Source organism: Mauremys reevesii, linkage group 15 (genome assembly GCF_016161935.1).
Source record: "Mauremys reevesii isolate NIE-2019 linkage group 15, ASM1616193v1, whole genome shotgun sequence".
NCBI classification, from domain to species: Eukaryota; Metazoa; Chordata; order Testudines; family Geoemydidae; genus Mauremys; species Mauremys reevesii.
In genome coordinates this window covers 25769736-25790902 of record NC_052637.1, presented here as the reverse complement: position 1 = coordinate 25790902, position 21167 = coordinate 25769736, and the positions used below count along the sequence as shown (strand labels likewise).

At 39.2% G+C, this 21167-nt stretch overlaps 1 protein-coding gene across 8 annotated transcripts in view; it reads right to left on the bottom strand.

Moving 5' to 3' along the window:
- B3GNTL1 (UDP-GlcNAc:betaGal beta-1,3-N-acetylglucosaminyltransferase like 1) overlaps window positions 1-21167 on the bottom strand; it is a 340624-nt gene that overhangs the window by 236106 nt on the left and 83351 nt on the right. For 7 of the 8 annotated variants that reach the window (XR_005588422.1, XR_005588421.1, XR_005588420.1 and 4 more), the window contains one exon: window positions 13866-13961. The exons of the other annotated variant lie outside the window; for it this stretch is intronic. Coding sequence is in view for 4 of the 7 variants with exons in the window: in XM_039501348.1 (XP_039357282.1) it covers window positions 13866-13961 (96 nt within the window). In the remaining 3 variants the exon portion in view is untranslated. The remainder of the gene's footprint in view (window positions 1-13865; window positions 13962-21167) is intronic. 8 annotated transcript variants of the gene reach the window in all.

Genomic DNA, 21167 nt, shown 5'->3' with positions numbered 1-21167 from the left:
GTTTTCCAGTGGAAAATTCCCAACCAGTTCTACAGAACATTCTTTCTGAATCTGGATATCTCCCAACCTAGGAAATATTTTCTTTTAGAGGTACTACCTTTTAAAAGAAACAAAACAGAATGAGGGGGAAAACTGCCAAAGTTAACCAAGCCTATCACTACAAATCAGTACCCTAGCTGGTGGTCACAGCAGAAAGAATAGGCCAAGAACACTGAATTATCCTCTCCTTCCACTCCACTGAACTAACCTTTCCCCGCTCTACTCTTCTCCATGTGAAGGCCATGGCAGGGTTGCAGTGTGTGAGGGAAGCTTCCTCCATCACTACTTGTACTTGTTGTTAAAGGACTTCAGCTTCTAAAGCACTGTCTACACTAGTATCATAACATCTCCCACCATTATACCACCAGCCATGCAGCACTACCAAGGGCAGAAACCAAAGCAGGAATTCTAGTGTAGACAATGCACTGGCATTCCTAAACACCAGACCATCTAACTCTGCTTTCAACACTACATGGTGGTTAACGTGCCTGCAGCAATTGAGGGTACTGGTGGGAAGGTGCTGCCTATACTAGCACCCCAGCCTTTGCTGCTAGCGGTTGGGCTATACCAGTTATGTGCAATAGTGGGAATTTTTAAGAAAACTGATAATATAGATAAGGCCAAAGGCCATGCCAATCCATCACCTTCAATCAGCACTAAGTTCACAGAAAATAATCATTGTTTGAGCTATTGCTTAAAAACATGTTTTTTCCCCCCATTTTAGATTGTGCTCTGAATAGGGATTAAATCAAAGCAATTAACGAGGAATGTCAGAGGGAAGGCACTTAATTAGGCAGGGAATCACTTGGGCACGATAAAAGGCTACGGATCATAGTTAGAGGGAGACCCCTGAGAAGAAAGGAAACTCCAGAGGAGGGGAGCTCCCAGAGAGCCTGAAACAGGCAAACGCCATGCTCCTAGGATGTAGAGCCTGAATTTGACGAAGCTGTACTCCCAAGGTAGGGAGACTGAGCTAGGCAAAATCTGTGCTCCTGAGTCAGGGAGCCTGAGTCCAACAGAAGCAGCGCTCTTAGGGCAGGACTCCTGGGTTAAGCAGAACACAATCTCCTAGGGCAGAGAGCCTAAAGGAGGAGCCTGGAAAGAGAGAGCTCTCTGAGGAGCCTACTATACCACAGAACCGGGAAGAAATGCCTCAGAGAAGTGGAGTCACTGTCAACAGACAGCCCACAGGGCTTGCCTAGTATTTGGAGAAGCCCTTGAGAGACCTCAATGGACCCCAACATCAGAGGAAGCCTCTACTCAGATGGCATTAGGAGACCTGAGGTGAGATGGAACAGATGGAGAGCCTCAATGGAAAAGAATACTGAACTCGATACAAGTGACCGATAGACTGAGTCCCTTGGCCAGGAAGTCAAGATAGAAAGCTGTCCTGTATGCCTGTGTGATGTTTTCTGTTGAACATTTTCTGTTCAATAAAGCAGACCATTTAGGGAGGGTGATCTTTATTACCTGAAGCTGGTCTGGACTTGTTTATACTCTGGTGGAGGGAACTTGGGGCAGGCCTCACCAGCCACACCACGTCCAACCAAAAGGGGGTGCTCTGGCTGGACTGCACTACAAGGGGCTTTCACTCTGAATTTAAATTAGCATAGTAATGAAAGGATAGTATGCTCCCTCTTTGTGAAGGCATACCGCAGTCATCTTGCAAAGAAACACAAAAATGTACAGAGTAAGAGGAAAGCAATAATATTTTATGCACCAGTTGGCATACACCTTTTAAAAGGAGATACTAAACCTTTAAGCATTATTATCCTCTCAGCTATGAAACAGAACCAGACCCTCACAAAAGTGACTTTGTAGAAGTTAACTGGGGTATAACCCACGAAAGGTGCTATTGCTGTCACCCAGCGTGCTCACAGGAAATAGTTGCTGCCTTGAGCCTTGATCTACCCACGTGAAACAGAGCTTGCTGGCTGACCACAGACCAGCCTCTGTTCCCTTTACAATTGTCAACATCTGCTGTGCAGATCTATGAATAATTTTATGACAAAAAAAATTCTCTCCTACTGACGCCAAAGCTTTTTTACACACGTGTAATCTGAGGCAGACTTTAAAAGAGACCCCGTTTTGTTCACAGGTTAGGATTTACACTCTTTTAAAAACACCATAAAAATGGAATTCATGGTGGGACAAGCCGCTTTGTTGGCTGCTAGCTTTTAAAATCAGGTGGCTGGATAAATGTTGGCAGTGGCTATAATCACCATTTTCAAACACTTTAAGTGCCGGGGGCAACCCATTTGTGGTGGAGCTCCATGGTAGCAGAAGCCACTGGCTGCAGTTCTGTGGGTTACTGCAACTGATCCATGCTCAGCTGAAGCAATGCTGAACTCAGAAACATCTTACTCTTGAAGGGTGAGCATGTAGAACTGCAGGTGGCAGGCATCTAGCATGGGGATGGTGACTCTACTTTAAATTACAAGAAATAATAAACTGGAAAACTGATTGCCAGAGTTATCATTTGGGAGCTATACTGTTTCTCTAATTTCAAGTGTGCTGTCAGATTGAGACACTCTAAGATTATAAATTTTAAGTCATTAAATCTAATCAATTTCATTATTTACATTTGTGGTCCTCCCAGAAGAAGTGGGTCATTAGCAGAGATGTGGATGGAAGTGTGGGGATTCTGTTGCACTGAGATCACAAATTCATTCCATGCTTAAGAGAGCTTTATGAAAGGAGGAAATGAAATAGGCACTGAGACTGCTGTCATTGGCTGAGCAAATGATACTGGAGTGGGAAACATGAAAAACAAGATTCAAGAAGTATGCCAAAGCACATTTATGTTAGGTCCTTAAGGTTAAGGGTGAGAAATTTAAATGTGGTACGGAGGGCAAAGTGAAGTCAGTGCAGGTCTAGTGTCCCATACTTAGCACAACAGCAAAAATTAGGGAACGGAACTGTTGTCAAAGAAGGTTAATTACAAAGGGTAAAATTTTCAAATGTGCTTAAGTTGTTTATGAGCTTAAGTTCCATTTTCAAAAATGAGTTACTTTTGGGGACTACCCAGATCAGTAAGGGGTTCTCTCATGGCTAGCTGTATAACTTTGGGGGCCTTAATGCTATGCTGCTATGGCTCAGAGTCTTGACACCAGTAGCCAATCTACAAACATAAAGGTCTCACCCCTGGTTTTCGCCAGCCTAGTTACTCTTTGCATAGTGAAACCAACTGCCCTTCAGGTCCCAAGTCTCCTCAAATTGGTCTAGCCCAAGTACTGAACTACCAGAAGCTTGGACTTTCCCCTTCCCCACTCCCACACCATTCATCACCCCCAAAGGAGTGAAACCTGTTCCCCAGTTATCAGTTGTAATAAAAAATAAATATAAAGTGAGTACTGTAAACTTTGTATTCTGTGTTGTAATTGAAATCAATATATTTGAAAATGTAGAAAACATTCAACTATAATTTTTAATGTTTTAACATCACATTTTAAGGCCTTTAGCTGGTTAGTGAATAATGAAGAGTGAAGAAAACCCTGTGAGCAAACTGGGGTGTACACACCACTAGAAGAAATAATACTTTGCACTCATACAAAGCCTTCCATAGGCTCTTACAAATATTCATTCTTTATGTTAACAGGTGCACTTTATGGCCAGTCCAGTAAGCTGAACAGGTCCTAGAGCCATAAAGCATGGGAAATTATTTAAAACATTTTAAATCTGTCAATTAAAAAACAAACTCTCAACATTTTGCAGAGTTTCTATTTCACTAGATCTTTAACAATAACAAAAAAACCCTGCAGCTAGCAGCAGAGACTAACATGTGATACTTCATTTAGCATAGTCAAAATTAGCCATTTTGGTAAGATATCATTTTTTAAAATAAGTTAATGAAACATGCCGGTTGTACACTTCTCTCCCCACTTCCTTTTTTTAACTTTGAACGCGGTAGGCATTGAAAGTGATGTAAAGGTTAAATCCACCCACATCATAGCTAGTGAGGTGGCAAAGGATCAAGAGTTAGACTAGCAGCCAGATGCAAGACCATTTCCTTCCTCGTTATACACCCCATGCACTGCAACTGCTCAGATTTCCGTTTGGGCCATGGCTTGGCTATCCTTCTGCTAACCACATGCCTGCCCCACCTCCTCTGACATCTTTGTTCTCAAAATGTGATCTGCATATGCAGGCTGTACTTTAGATGAACTAAATGTATGCTAATCATCCTTAAGATCAAGCTATCTACATATTTTAACACACACAAATATCTACCACCTTGGAAAAAGGGCACAGCATTCACAGCTGCATTTACTCAGAAATTTAACTATTAATCTTGATCCAAGCCCTGCATGGTACTGATCACATTCACATTGAAAGAAATTAGGGTTGCTGAAAAAACACCCCACAGGACCAGGCTCTTGTGCCCAAAAATGTTAAGACTGGGTCAGAACTTGTTTTCTTTACCACACACAAAAAAAAGTACATTTTTTAAAAAAACTGCATTAAACTCTTAGTACTTACTGATGTAAGGAACAGATTGATGTAACTATGCCTTAAAAGAAAGCAACCCTGACTAGCCAAGCAATTAAAACAGTGAGAACTACAAAGACACGTATTAAACCTGCTAAACTGAGGCTACTTGGAAGATTTGAGTATGAAACTAAAATACTGTTTGCTACAAATCAACTCAACAACTTCAGGTATCCCTGCTTTTTTGACCTACTGTCCAATTTGGCAAGTGATGCTCCCGACTCTCAGATATTATAGTGATTGGCACCACAGTTTAAGCTAAATATCTATGAAGACACAAGCTGAGACAAAGGTCTCTATATACCAAATTTGTTTTCAATAGGAAAGTAGTTTGGTGATTCTAATTTAATTTAGAACAGTGAGCTTTGCTGAAAAACACTGTGCAACAACATAACAGGAGCTGACAAAATCATCAGAACAGTTTTTCAACTGCACTCAGTGGCTCTAATGAAAAATACAGGAAGTACCAGGCACTGAGCTCTTTTGAAAATCTGATTTTTATCCAACAGAAGCTGAAATGCAGACTAAATAAGCATGGAAAATTAGTTATCTTCCACTAAGGAGTTAACCATCACTAAACAACTCCTAGGTGTCTGGGCTCCTGAAATGCAGAAACCTTGGGGCGGGGGGGAAGCTTTGAAACTAGACCAGTTTTTTGGCTGATATTTTTCATAAAAGCAAATTATTTTAAATATTCATGCATATTATTCAATGTGAGAAAATGCACTATACTGTGCCTGGTTGCAACAGGTAGAATGAAGTATTTTTCCTCTTAGTCAAATTAAAATAGAGAGATTCAATAAAATTAAAAATAGTGAACTCATGGCTGAAGCTAGCATTTTTCATTAAAATTAACTGTGAGGCTGTTTCTGTTATCTGTGGAATCAGCATTTTGACTTTCAAACTCATGATGAAAGAAAATTACAGGAAGCTTAGGGTGTATCTGTACTGGGCTCTCATAGGAGAACTGACTGAAAACCAAACAGCATCAGTTTATTTGGCAACTTTTGGATTTACAATAGCTTTATCTTTTGAAGATAAAAATGTTAGGATCACTTTATTATTCCAACTATCATTTGAAGACAAACTTATTTTTAAGTCATTCCTTATCTGTTAGGCAAAATCAGTCCCCTCAAGCTACAGAGGCAATGGGATAAGAGCCCAAAAATAAGATTAAAGTCTGTTTACTTATAAGTACGTCTGTCAATTAATTGCAGTTAACTCAAAAAAATTAATCGTGATTAATCTCAGTTTTAATCGCACTGTTAAACAATAGAATAACAATTGAAATTTATTAAATATTTTGGATGTTTTTCTACATTTTCACATATATTGTAGTGTGTTGTAACTAAAATCAAAGTGTACATTATTTTATTACAAATATTTGAACTAAAATGATAAACAAAAGAAATAGTATTTTTCAATTCACCTCATTCAAGTACTGTAGTGCAATCTCGTTGTCATGAAAGTGCAACTTACAAATGTATTTTTTTTTGTTAAATAACTGCACTCAAAAACAAAACAATGTAAAACTTCAGAGCCTACAAATCCTCTGGAATGGTGGCTGAAGCATGAAGGGGCATACGAATGTTTACCATATCTGGCACGTAAATGCATTGCAATGCCAGCTACAAAAGTGCCATGCAAATACCTGTTCTTACTTTCTGGTGACATTGTAAATAAGGAGAGGGCAGCATTATCTCTTGTAAATATAAACAAACTTATTTGCCTTAGCGATTGGCTGAACAAGAAGTAGGACTGAGTGGACTTGCAGGCTCTACAATTTTACATTGTTTTATTTTTGAATTCAGGTTTTTTTTTTTTTGTTTGTTTTTTACACATAATTCTACATTTGTAAGTTCAACTTTCATGATCAAGAGATTGCACTATAGTACTTGTATTAGGTGAATTGTAAAATACTATTTATTTTGGGTTTTTTTACAGTGCAAATACTTGTAATCAAAAATAAATATAAAGTGAGCACTGTAAACTTTGTATTCTGTGTTAGCAGCAAAGAATCCTGTGGCACCTTATAGACTAACAGACATATTGCAGCATGAGCTTTCGCGGGTGAATACCCACTTCGTCGGATGCAAGTACACGAAAGCTTATGCTGCAATACGTCTGTTAGTCTATAAGGTGCCACAGGATTCTTTGCTGCTTTTACAGATCCAGACTAACACGGCTACCCCTCTGATACTTGTATTCGGTGTTGTAATTGAAATCAATATATTTGAAAGTGTAGAAAACATTCAAAATTATTTAAATAAATGGTATTCTATGATTAACAGTGAGATTAATCTCGATTAATTTTTTTAAATGCTTGACAGCCCTATTTGTAAGGTAACATATCAACAAGCTAAGTATGAAAGATCAAACAACCATAAATGAACACTCAGTAACATTTAATGTTTCAAAAGCTGTAAGTTATTTAGTTCAGTTCACAAAACATCCAAGGTGTAATGCATTCCTAGATCTAGGCCAATTAGAAGGTGATGTTCAGAGTAGTTTAGCTTGTTGCAGTTTTTGAATCATTTAGTTACATTTTCAAAACCACAGAAGTGAATTTGGAGCCTAAATTGCATTTCCTAAAAGAATTTAGGCACTTAGGCTCCCAAGTCCCACTGACTTTCACTGAGACTGAGCCTAAGCACCCATATCATTTAGGCAAATGAGATGTAGATACTTTTGAAAAGTTTACAATTAGTCTGTTTCTCCTTACTTTTAGCATCTACTGCCCCAGAACACAGCTCCCAAAGATTCACCAAAATATTGCGGGGGGGGGGGGGAAGGGAACGGGGGACACAACAAAATGTAAACCTGTTTGGTTCTATACTATGTAAGATTAACATATGAAGATACCAGGGCAGACACTCAGTTGGTATAAACTGATCCATAGACTCTGAACATTTCAGTGTCACAAAATCATAGAATATCAGGGTTGGAAGGCACCTCAGGAGATCATCTAGTCCAACCCCGTGCTCAAAGCAGGACAAATCCCCAGACAGTTTTTTTTTTTACATCCCAGTTCCCTAAATGGCTCCCCTCAAGGATTGAACTCACAACCCTAGGTTTAGCAGGCCAATGCTCAAACCACTGAGCTATCCCTGCCCCCCCCATCATTTCATATCATATCATATCATATCATATCATATCATATCATATCATAATCCTTTGAAACTTCACATCATGCATCATGCCAATATGTCACCACTACCAAGAAACTTTCGGAACGGGGAGACAATGTAAAGGGATTATATTGAGTTGTTTCCATAGTATAGTGCAATGTTTCTATTATAAACATTTAAATATTAAATTATAGATCAAATTCAAAGCTGGTTTAAGAACTGATAGCTAATTGAAGTTAATGGATCTGCAAATGGTTGTACCAGGTCTGAAAATAACTTGATTTCTTTTAAACAACAAACAAAGAAACCTTACAAAGGCAAAATATTTTGCAATATTCATATTTTCTCTGTAGAACATCTTTAGGTCCAAGCAAAAATGCTGAAATGCTAAGTGAAAATTTAAAAAATAATTTTGAGCAATTGCAGATCTCTTTCTAAAAGTTCAAGAATATTTAACCCGGAGATGCCTTTATACAGCACTTCAGTAAGAAGCTCCAATTATGCTTTCAGTCCACAGATGTGGGTAAGTACTTCTCATTAGGTGCTCTGCACTCACTAGGACTCCTAAGAGCCCCTTGAACGTATGGTTTCTGAAGTAAATATAAATGCGCTGACAATCCTGTGCGCTTTTTTTCATGCTGCTCTGCAGGTGAGAATAAAAATGAAGCTCGTAAGGGCCTGGCTACACTTGCGAATTACAGCGCATTAAAGCAGTCCCAGGCGCACTAGCTCGCTCCCCGTCCACACTGGCAAGGCATGTATAGCGCTCTGACTCCACGGCTACAGCGCTGCTGGTACTCCACCTCAGTGAGTGGAATAATGTTTGCTGCGCCCCTGCTGGCGCACCGCGGCGCCAGTGTGGATGAGGTGTTGCATTACTGCGCTCTGATCAGCCTCCGGAAACATCCCATAATCCCCTTAAGTCAAGTGGCCATTCTTCTCATTGTTTTGAACTTGCTGTAGGAATGCGGATATGCCGTTTGAAAGCCCCATTTCTGACAGCCGGCTGCTTATCTGCTCCGAGACAGATAAGTGTGCTCCGAGACAGATTACTGTGGAATGTTGTGTGTGAGAGAGAGAGGCAGGGGGGAGGGGGAGTCTGCTGCTGTCTGAACTTATAAGACAGCCTGCTAACATGCTCTCAAAAACCCACTCTCTCCCCCCACATACACACAACACACTCCCTGTCATACTCCACCCCACCCCCCTCATTTGAAAAGCACGCTGCAGTCACTTGCATGCTGGGATAGCTGCCCATAATGCACTGCTCCCAATGCCACTTCAAGTGCCGCAAATGTGGCCACGCTAGTGCGCAAGCAGCTGTCAGTGTGGACAGACCGTAGCGCTTTCCCTACTGCGGTCTCCGAAGGTGGGTTTAAATGACAGCGCTCTACATCTGCAAGTGTAACCATGCCCTAAATAATTTTCTTTTACTGTACATGTTTAGTTAGGCCCAGACAGTTTAATGCAATGTATTCTAACCATACAGTTTGTAACTTCAGCTGTATTTGCCCAGGCCAAAACTCATAGGACTTCACTATAAACTTAGTTTTTGGATACATCAGAGAATGGAGAGGGCAGAGGGGAACAAAATAAAAACAAACAAAACCTTAGCTGACCAACCATAGCAGTTGTCTGAAAGCCAAAGTTAAATGTTTTTGCTTCACGTATGCCTTCTCCTGAGAAAGTCACAGTGGTCTAATTTTCAACAATAGTACCATTGTTAATCTACAATAAGAAAGTCTCTTTCTCAACCCCACTTCAGTCTTTACTAGCAATGATGAGCAACACCTATCGTGAATGGCTATATGTTTTCTTTCAAGCTTTCAGCTCATTTGCTTCAATTCTGGTTCTAAAGACATACCTGCAATCATTCGTCATTAATAAAGCCACTACTTGACCTCTAGAACATATTTAAGACAGACACAATGGCTTAAATAAATAAAGGCACCATGTTTTAATTCAACCCAATATCAAAGTTGTCACAAATATGTCACACTATGACTTTTATTCAACAGTAATTCAGAACTCCCTAGGATCTATAGCAGGATGATGCACAAAAAGCTTCTGGATTCAGATTCGCAGCTTTAGTAACCTGTTGGGTGAATCCTGCAGTTGGCTCTAATGGAACAGTTGTATGTTAAGCAATCCCAACGTGCGACATCCGTCCCCTCTGTCAGATGATCCAGAGAGACCAGAAAACTACTAAATTGTACCCACGGGTGTGGTATGAATATACTATTAAAAGTTACAATCCCACCAGTCATCTCTGAAAAGATTCTAAATCCAGCCAACTCAGAAAGAATTTTCTAAAATAAGCAGCCATATGCATTATATTTCAGGGAGCAATATCGAGCTGTTAGGGTCCATGTAGAGATTGAGCCATTATAGCTTGTTCTGTCAAAGATCTAACCGGGCAATTGTTGAACAGGCTTGGATCCGAGTTAAACTATATTGCTCAGAGTCAAAAACAAACTTTTAAAAACTACTTAGACTATTTGCATAATATAAACTAACAGTAAAAACCACTCAGATAGTTGTTTTGACTTATAAGGTTCAGTAAAGTTTTCAGTTTATGTACCTCCAGATCAGACTGCAATAAAATTTCATAAATGGATCAGATTTAGAGGTCCTGTGGGATTCTTTTTAATTTGCAATTTCTTCTTGTTACCAAAGCAGCATATTAAAACAACCAAGTCCCTTTAATATTAATTTGTTTATGTGTTTCATCCCGTTGCTGTTAGTGTGATGCAATTACATATATGGCCATAACAGTTTAAAAACTTGGTGTCTATTGGGTCAGAAGGAAACATTACAAAAACCCTCTATAAATGTTTATAATCCATGTAATACTATCTGAAAATGCATATCTACAGTATACTATTTAATCCCTTAATTACCATCTCCATCCTTAAATTACACTAAAAATAGAGTACACATATCTTTTAAACAGAAGTAAATGCTGATCTACAAAAAAAGAAATGAAAATTAAATTAATCCCAGATTTCTGTGATGACTACCCCCACTAAAGAGGCAGTGGGGGCAATTAGCAAAGAAATAAATATTAACTAACCTTTTAAAAGGTGTTTTTCACCATTGATTGTGCTCTCTTGGTACTCTCTGGTTCCCTGAAAGTAGCCCAAAACATATATTCTGTGACATTATAAATACCATGAAGTATATTGGGATTCAATTACATTTATGGTATTTGGAATGTCGCAAAATGATGCACTGTGGGATATAATTAGTGAATCAAGAGTACATCACAAAGAGGAAAACAAAAATGAAAATGAAAAAGCATTCATCAGACTGAAAAGAGAGGGCACTCAACCCAGAAATCTGGGATTAACTCACATGATACAAAATGAAAACAGCTGATGCTCATGCACAAGAGAGAGGTGAAGTTTGAATTTCAGCTTACATCTTGAATTCCTTGGCTTTTGTCCGTTTAAAAATCAGACCTTTTAACATAAACACATGAATTTAGAATGCTATATGATTCATTTCTTTAATGGGCAAAGCTTGCATGGATCAGAAACATATTTCAGAATTCCCATCACAAAACTAATCTATTAAAATTGCAACTCTCTCATCATGAGCATGACTAGCGAAACCATTTATCTGAACCACCCAGGTCAGATTCTCCTAATAAAACATCTACAATCTATTTGCAGCTGGACTCAGATCATTGTGGAGCACTGGAGTAGATAAAGCAATTGCTTTCAAAGAGGAAGTTTGTTTGTTTTTTCAAAATCATGAATGCTATACAGACAACTACATGGTAGCGACAGCATGGACCTTCACTTTGCAGTTCAGTGGTTTAATTTCCTAATATATGGCCCAATTAGTTCATCTCCATAAAATACAGTAGTGTAGCGGAAACAGCTGAAAAGTGCTGAGCACTGAGTGCAGACACAGATGAAAAGAGCCCCTCAGTATAGGAAACTGCTGGAGACAATATACTGTAAATTAAAGCCAATTTTCCTGAATTCCCTGAGGGATTGCTCATCTCAGAGATTCAACAAAACTCTTACTAAAGGCCCAGAAGTGAAACTATAATTTTCTTGAAGTTTATTTACTTTTTCAAAGAAAATAAAAACAAAAGACAGACAAGGCATGCATAACAAATTAAATCCCATAATAAATAACAGAATCATACTGTGAATATTAGAAAAGAGCTGGCTTGCTTTTCCCATTTCTTTTTCCAACTTATAAACTCATGCAAAAACAATACAAAGAGAGAAAATGTTGAGGCCCTAATTCTACTCTAATTGAAATCAATGGCAAAAATTTCAGTCATGTCAATGGTGCAATATCAGGGCCTGAGATAAAAGGAAATTTGACACAATTTTCAATAATCATAATTTAGTTACAAAATCTGTCAGCACAATCAGACCTTGAAAAAAATGATGGTACTGTATACACTCCTTGGGCTGTTGCAGTGGGCTTAACTTTTTTACCAATTCATTAAGGATTCAATCCAAAATTCATGGAAAGATTTCAATGGGTGTGGAATCAATCCTTAAGCCATGAGCCTTTTTCCCCATCATTTCCAACTATGAGTTGTGTTCATACATCCCATGGCTGAACTGTCAGAGGCATACAGTATTTCTCAATCCATAAGCCTCTTCTACTGCCAAACCCAACGTCAACACCAAATATTCCATTGGTAACTGTTTTTCTTTTACCATTTTTACTTGATTAACAATCTGAGGCTAACATTTTATTATTGCAGGACAGGACCACCAAACATGTATGAATGACCCCTATAACCACATCCCTTCCGAAACAGAGTTGAGCAATCTACATGCATCTTTTTTTCAGACAAGCTGATGTATGATACCACTGGCATTTTACTTCGTAGTTCTTTATAATAAAATTATTGTCCTTCAGAATAAAATACTCTGTTTCATATTTCAAACCTATGATTATCTGTTATTGTGCATTTCAACTGTTTCCACTGCAGATCTTAAAGGAGCTCTATGGATTCCTCTTTGTGTTATGCTTACCACTCCAAAGGCTGTATGTCTGTCTTTAGGGTTATGGCAGTTGGGAATGCAATTGAGTTTACAATATGAAATCTAACAAACAAGGGTGTATTCATCTCTTGAGCCATTTCAACCTAGCAAAATTAAAAACAAATGTCTTCCTGCTATAATACCACAAAAACCAAGCCCAAAATATGTGCTTTTTAATGCACGCTAAGACAATCTTTTGCTAACCACCCATTAGACTTCTTATAATACTCAGCACACACATTCTTCTACAGACTGGACTGATTTCTTCCACAGTTTAACTTGTTTTTGCCAAAGACTCTTTTAGTTCAGTGTTGGCCACCCGCCTAATGAAACAATCTCTTTTAAAGCCAAGTCTGCTGTCTTCAGTTGCACAAGATGTGTCGTACTTAAAAACAAGGATAATGCAACCTGTGTTTAAGCCTTCAAAAATACTATTTTTAAAATATCTCCAGCAAAAGTTAACTAAATATATACATACATATATATACACACAAATTACACCTCTACCTCGATATAACGCTGTCCTTGGGAACCAAAAAATCTTACTGTGTTATAGGTGAAACCGTGTTATATTGAACTTGATTTGATCCACCGGAGTGCGCAGCCCCACCCCCCTGGGAGCACTGCTTTACCACGTTATATCCAAATTTGTGTTATATTGGGTGGCGTTATATCAAGGTAGCGGTGTATTTATATTATCAGGGAGTAATGTTTACAACTAAAATCTCTTCAGGATAGAGGATTTTTTTCTCTTACTTAAATATGTTTGCTAAAAAACCCTTTATTTAAGTACTAGGACATGACAAGGTATGAAGTTAATCACAGTGTAACTATCACACGTATAGGAGAAATATGAAGCATACTGGAAAGGAAAAGTGAAATAGCTTCAACCTTCTCAAGAGTAAGGTCATCACTATGCAATAACCATATGCTCCAAAGGAATTTTTTCCAATTACAGGCACTAATATACTTTTAATGAGTATATTAAAAGAGATTTAATAATATATTTCTATAATTTACATTCAGTCAAATATCTGGTGGAGTTTTTTTGAAGTATTTTTTCCTTTAGTTTCTCAAAGAACATCCCTGATCAGCTCCAAGTATGATTAGTGAATGGGAAAACATAACTAAACAAGCCTCTCTGTCTACTGCTTTAGCATCACAGATTGAATCACAATTGAAACAAGAATACCTGTGTAAGAAGTTGTCCAGGTGTCAGATTATTGATCCAACGAGTATATCGTTCAGTTGAATCCAATGGCTCTCTCCTGACTTGGCAACCTATAATCTAAAGCAAAATAAAAATCACAAACTGTCAAACCTTAGACATTCAAGCATCAGTAAAAGCACCTGAAGTTAAATAATTACACACAAAAATCCCTCCATTACACAGTATTAAGGTTGCAAGGTCAGGCACTCAAAAGTTAGGAAATGCCAAAATTACAGTTCCCTTGCAACCTAAATTCATCCCCCATGTGTGTAAGCATTATGATACAGTCTTTAATTTACGTTAACACATACTATTTTTCTCAGTCCCAGTCTCAGCTTCCAGACCCTCTCCTTCCCAGGCTCCTTGTCCCAATCTATTCTCCACCTACCCATGTCCAGCTCTTGTCCCCTCTGCATTCGACTCAAGCAGCTTCTTCCTCCAGGCTGCCTGAGCTTGGCCGGGGGTGGTGCGGGGGGAGCAGGGACCGGGGCGGGGATGTCATGGAGAGCACAGGACAGGCAGTCTCCATGTTCCCAGTCCAGGTGCCCAGACCAAGCCTGGCTTGCAGCAGGCCAAAACTGCAATTGCAAGGAAAGTCCTGCACCATATGGACAGAATCTTTGGGGAACATAGCTGTTAAAATGTCTTTACTGAGCATGTGCACACTGTGATTGTAGGGCCCTACCAAATTCACAGCCATGAAAAACAGGTCATGGACCGTGAAATCTAGTCTTTCATGTGCTTTTACCCTGTACTATACAGATTTCACAGGGGAGATCAGCATTTCTCAAATTGGGGGTCCTGACCAAAAGGGAGCTGAAGGGGGGGATCACAAAGTTATTGGGGGGGTTTGCACCATTGCCACCCTTACTTCTGTGCTGCCTTCAGATCTGGGCAGCTGGAGAGTTGCAACTATCAGCTGGGCACCCAGCTCCGAAGGCAGTGGCTCACCAGTAGCAGTACAGAAGTAAGGATGGCAATAACATACCATATCATCCTTACTTCTGTGGTGCTGCTGGCGGCGGCTCTGCCTTCAGAATGGGGCTCCCAGCCAGCAGCCACCGCTCTCCAGCTGCCCAGCTATGAAGGCAGCACCGCTGCCAGCAGCAGCGCAGATAAGGGTAGCAGTACTGCAAGCACCCCTACAATAACCTTGCAGTTATTATAATAACCACACAACAGTCAGGACCCCTAAAATTACAACACCGTGAAATTTCAGATTTAAATAGCTGAAATCATGAAATTTACTAATTTTAAAATCCTATGAACATGAAATTGACCAAAGCAGACTGTCAATTTGGCAGGGCCCTACTTATAAGTTGACCAAATAGAGGTGGATTTTCACAGGGATGGCAAAAGACATAGCTCTTCCACAAAGGTCACCCCCTGCTACATTTCAACTTCCTGCTCCAGTGCATGGGGGTACTTGAGCTTTTCAAAGAAAAAGTCACCGACATTTTTTTTTACATGAGCAAAACAATGCAGTTTTCCCTAGCCTCATTCTTGGACGTGTCTGAATAATTTTGGCTGAAATTTTTCAAACTCTTTCAGCCCAAACAGTTAAAGTCTTCCAAAGCTATAGGCAACCAAAAAGAGTCTTATAATGGAGAGTATTGGGCAACCTTAATAATAGGTTGTGCTATTAACCCTGCCTATATACTGTAATGTAGAGTGATTTATATTAAATGAGAGGCTATTCTCTGTGAATTTAACAAGGCAAATCAAAGCATCAATATAGAAAAAAAATCTAGATACTGTATTTTAATAAATTATAGCAGTTAATTCAAGCAAGTATAATATTCCCATAGCATTAGAACAACATTCTCTTCTCTGATTCCCACTACGTAGCTCTGTTGCATACTATGAGTTTGTTAAGTATGCAGAATTCTTTGATATCAAGAAAAATTTTGCTTTGAGTGCGCAGGTAGAGGGCAGAATTTTACAGGCACGTTTTAGTTTTTATTATCTTCACATGCATTAATGTGTATCCCATTGAATGTCATGTGATCATTTAATTGTTTGCTTTAGAAATCCTTGTTCAAATAAAGACAGTGAGAGAACCTGACAAAATCAAGTAGGTTGGAGAAGTAGACAGACAGCCCTCTCAGTTTACTAATCTGTGTAGGCCTCTGAGCCCCCAAAAATGTTCTCATTACCCCACTAATTAATTATGTATCCAACAACATTGCTGACATTCCACATCTGCTGCACCATTTCTTTTCCAGATTTTGACATACTTGTCACTGTGGATGTGATCATTATTTGCACCAGAAATTAATACCAACATTGCTGTAGTAGGAATTCTAAGCATTGAGTTGGGATGATAGGATTTTGTTTGTTTGAGTCTGGGAATATTTTTAAGCCGCTTCTCTTTTTATATGTCTAGAACGAACTATAACTGTACATATTGAGGACTGATGCCATATTAAATACTCGGTACTCTTATATTCATGTAAACATCTTTAAATTCACACATGCGAGTGGTTGGGTTGGAATTGCTTGTGTGCACAGCCAGAACAGAAATAATACCATGTGATTTTTCTGGCCAATCTTAACTAATCAACACTGTTTGATCACAGAAAACTTTCAGAGGGCTGTTGGCGATCACCCAACAGTTAATAAAATTCACAGAAGAATGTGATGAATCGATTTTTTTTTAAAGTAACAAAATCATGATTTATGTACCCCACAGAAAGAGAGGCCAGAAGCTCAGATAAACTATTTGAATTATTTTTCAACTTTACTTTTGACTTAGCACAATAAAGCTTAAAACCTCCTGTCAGCTTTCCCCTTAATCACAATCAAATAAAGTCCTGAGGACCAAAGCTACAATTTCTAGATTTTTTAATAATGCTAATCCCAATTTTTTGTAAATTAATATTGAATGGAAGTTTTCTAACTTCCAAGTTTTTTTGGTATTTAACATTCCATATATTTAAATGTGTCACAAAAGTTGATTAGAAGTACATTCACACTATCTTTCTATAGAGGGGGTTGTTTTTAAACAAACTATTTTAAAGCTAATGATTTACAGAGGCTTTTGCTAGTATATATTAAGGCAAGATAGACTATCTTTCTTGCATTGTAAGAAATGTGTGTGGAAGTTCAGAAGAAAGCTGACAAAATGCAAAGTGCTGTGCTAACACAATCCTGCCTTTCTGAAAGGTATTCCATAACAGAAAGATAAGGAAGCTTAGCTTATATACACAAATACCCTGACCCTAAGCTCTACAAATACAAGTTAATGAACAGCTGTCATGAGGTGAGAGATTAGTATGGGAGCCTAAACTTGTTTTCTAAAAGATTGGTTTCCAATTAGAGTAAAAATTGGTCATCTCCCCCATCCAGCCTGAAACCTCAGAGAGGAGCAGGGCAGGTTTTTTGTTTTTATTATTTCCACTTTGGACTGCTTCCAGTCCACCCAGACCATTACCAGCAGCACTCAAATGTGCCGTCTGTTTAAGGCTGCTTCTTAAATCTGGAACACTGTTGGGTACAGGCTCTCAGATAAAGGTGAGAGGTTAACATGTAAACCCCTAAGCTACACAGAACTACCGGCTCAACTCTCAGCAGGCCGGTGTCAGCCCTTTATTCTTCCAAGACAGATAAAATGAGTTCCATGACCGAGAGAGAGAGAGAGAGAGAGAGAGAGAGAGAGAGAGAGAGAGAGTGTGTGTGTGTGAGTGAGTGAGTGAGTGAGTGAGAGAGAGAGATATGAAGGGGTGGGGGAGGTATCATAGATTGAAACCTTTAAAAATGAGGCTCCATTTGCTCTTCTCTTGAATGTATGTCATTTTTCATAAAATGAAAGTTTGTCTCTGTGTCCCTGGCTAAAATTTCCCCTTCTTTCCACGCTGCTATACGGGGTGCTGTACAATGGTTGGTTGCTGCCGTTCCTCCCACCCCAATGCTGGTTCCATTTCAGTGGTACGTAAAATGTTTTGGATCCTTTTGGATGAAAAGGATCATATTAGCCTAGAATATTCTTTATCCCCCCAACAAACAGAACAAGGTTTCAAGAATTGCTCACTATTTCTTATTGTAACAAAGCAAAGACAGTTGCCAAAGCAAATTACTTCATTCTTGATGGGCAAGAGAGTTGTACTTAACAGAACATTTTGAACTTTCATTTGAAAATAGTTTGGTTCAGGTATGGTTCTAGGGATTGGCAAAGTCTGGCTGAGGAATCTAGGCCAAGGCAGGCTTCTGAACCCTGTTAACTTATCCCACCTACATACCAAGATGGGTGGTACCAGGACCTGCCCCAGAATATGAAATTCATCCTCTGCCACGTGTTCTGCTAACTCCTTGCTTAACGCTGTAGTTATCTTCCTGAAAAACGCTACTTTAAGCGAAACAATGTTAAGCAAATCCAATTTCCCCCATAAGAATTAATGTAAATGGGAGGGGGGGTTAGGTTCCAGGGAATTTTTTTCGCCAGACAAACGACTATATATATATATACACACATATATACACACACACACACACACAGGGTGGGTGGGTGAGAGTATGTATATATTTATTTATATACACATTCATAAACAAACACACACACACACACACACTAAGTTTTAAACAATTTAATACTGTACAAAATAATGATGATTGTGAAGCTTGAGGTGGTGGAGTCAGAGGGTGGAAGAGGGTGGGAACTTTCCCAGGGAATGCCTTACTGCTAAATGATGAACTAGCACTTGGCTGAGCCCTCAAGGGTTAAAACGTTGTTAATGTAGCCTCACACTCTACAAGGCAGCACGAGTGGAGGCAGCATGGCATAGAAAGACAAAGACACACGTGTGTGTGACACACACACACACGCATATTGCCCCTTTAAGTATGCTGACCCCACTCTAAGTACACTGCCTTTTTAAGTAGATCAGCAAGTTGAGACAGCAGCTGCTGCCAGCAAGCTCTGTCTGTCCTGAGCCCTGTTGTGTCCCCCCCTGTTCTGTGGAGATGGGGTAAAGGAGTGGGGGGCAGGAGCAGGGGGGAGAGAGACACCCTGACATTAGCACCCCTATTCCTCCTTCCCCCCTGCACAGCAAGCAGGAGGCTCCCAGGAGCAACTCCAAGGCAAAGGGCAGGAGCAGAAAATGGCAGTGTGGGGAGGGATAGCTGAACTGCCCAGCAATTGATAGCCTGTTGGGCGGCTGCCGCATAGGGAACTTATGGGAGTGGGGAGCTGATGGGGGGCTGCTGGTCCACCCTGCTTCCAAGCCCCCACCAGCTAGCTCCAACGAGCTGCTCTTCCTGCAAGCAGTGAAGAAAGCAGGTGGCCGCCAAACATCATTATAAGGGAGCATTGCGCAACTTTAAATGAGCATGTTCTCTAATTGATCAGCAACGTATAAATGAAACAAAGTTAACCGGGACGACTTTAAGTGAGGAGTTACTCTAATTGCAAGAGATGGAGGAATGGGAATAGTTTAGAGCCTTGCATACAAAAAACAAAGAAAAGAGAAAACTATGCTGCAGGTAGTCATTAAACCTTATCCATAGCAAAGCACTACACCTAACAAAATGACTGTAAAAACAGGGCATGCATTATGCTATCGCAATATGTTTATGTTAATCCAAAACAAAATGTAAACTAACAAATATAAACCAGATAGTGTAGCGGGTCCTGTGTGTACGTTTAAGATTTAGATATGGTGATAACTCAGTATTTCAACAACCAATTCTCATTTCTAACCTAACCCCAATAAAAACCTCCAAAAAACCCAAAACCCAAGAAAATATCCTCTCTCCAACCTGTCACATAGACCGCTGAAACCGTAACAGCTCTCTCTTACTGATAGATGTTCATGGTACTGGAACCTATATGTTTTTTCAAGAAGTTGGGAAGAAAGGTTAGAACAAAAAACTATGCATGTCCGAAGCAGAAGGAAGGTTTTGCCACCTCATTTCCTTAAATACAGAGGAAAAGGTTAATGACACTTCAGCTCCCTGAACTTTCAAACCAAGTGCTTGAAAAATATTTATATTCTGTGTTCATTAATCAATGTAACTTGCTTATCTCGGCCCAATCTTTCACCTTCTGGCTCAGTTTGAGTTCCCATCCCTTCCCATCCACCATGTACCAGGAATATGTCCCATATGCAATGCAATATCTATATAAGAAATTAGCATCTTGGCATATATTTGATGGAATACTAGCATTCAAAGATTTTTTCATGCAGAATCATATAAAAACAAACTTAATACTGAACTTTACTGCCCTCAGAGTAAGGCATTTAGTTATTTCATCTTAATAACAATATTTTTAAATATTTATAAACAACCCTATGCATAAAGAAATCTAACACATCACAAATGTTATAAAATCAAAAGAATGGTCCACAGTTTCTTTGCCATTTTACGGAAACATGGGCAAGAGCTTCAAAAATGACTAGTAGATTACAGTGCTTCAACTTTTGGTGACAATCTTCTCAAGGCCTTGATTTCAGAAAGCGTTGATCACTCATCCCCTGAAAAATCAAGCCTCTTTAAATTGTCAAGTTGGGCACCTAAAATGGAGGCATCCAGAATCACTGTCACTTGAAAGTTTTGGCCCATATTTTTAGTAGGAACCTGCCCATGCCACAGTTTGTGAACTAAATATTTGTACTTTGCAATGCTGAAGTGGAACAAGAAACGGGAACCAGTTTTTGCAGATTTAGCCAAGTAAAGGAGAGGTGACAGTTTGCATTGTGTCCATGGAGAAAAATCTGAAACTATTAAACCACAAAGAGAGTACATGGCCTCAGAGTTCAGATACATTCAGTTTTTTTAAAATGTTTGTTTCAAAATCAAATACACACACAAAATAGTATCAGAATTTTTTAAAGTCCAACATACTAAAAAGAGAGTTTACTACTCTAATCATTTAGACAAAACAGACCCTCGGCTATCTGGGATGGACTTGCTTATCTTACAGTCTTTTCACTGTCCTATATGCCCACAATATAGATCTTCCAAGTCAGAAGTCTTGTCTCCACAAACAAATAGACCGCTGGAAATCTACCCTGTATTAGCCTGCCGTGGTCTAACGGTTCATACAGACCCTGCTGATGCCCGTTAACACTTCATTAAGTCACTTTGATCTAGTCCTCTTTGAAAGGGAACTAGCTCAAAGTGCTCTAACAAACTGTTAACATGTATGTATGTATAACAACGTGATATATGCCATCATGTGCCAGCAATGCCCCTCTGCCATGTACATTGGCCAAACCGGACCAGTCTCTACGCAAAAGAATAAATGGACACAAATCTGACATCAGGAATCATAACATTCAAAAACCA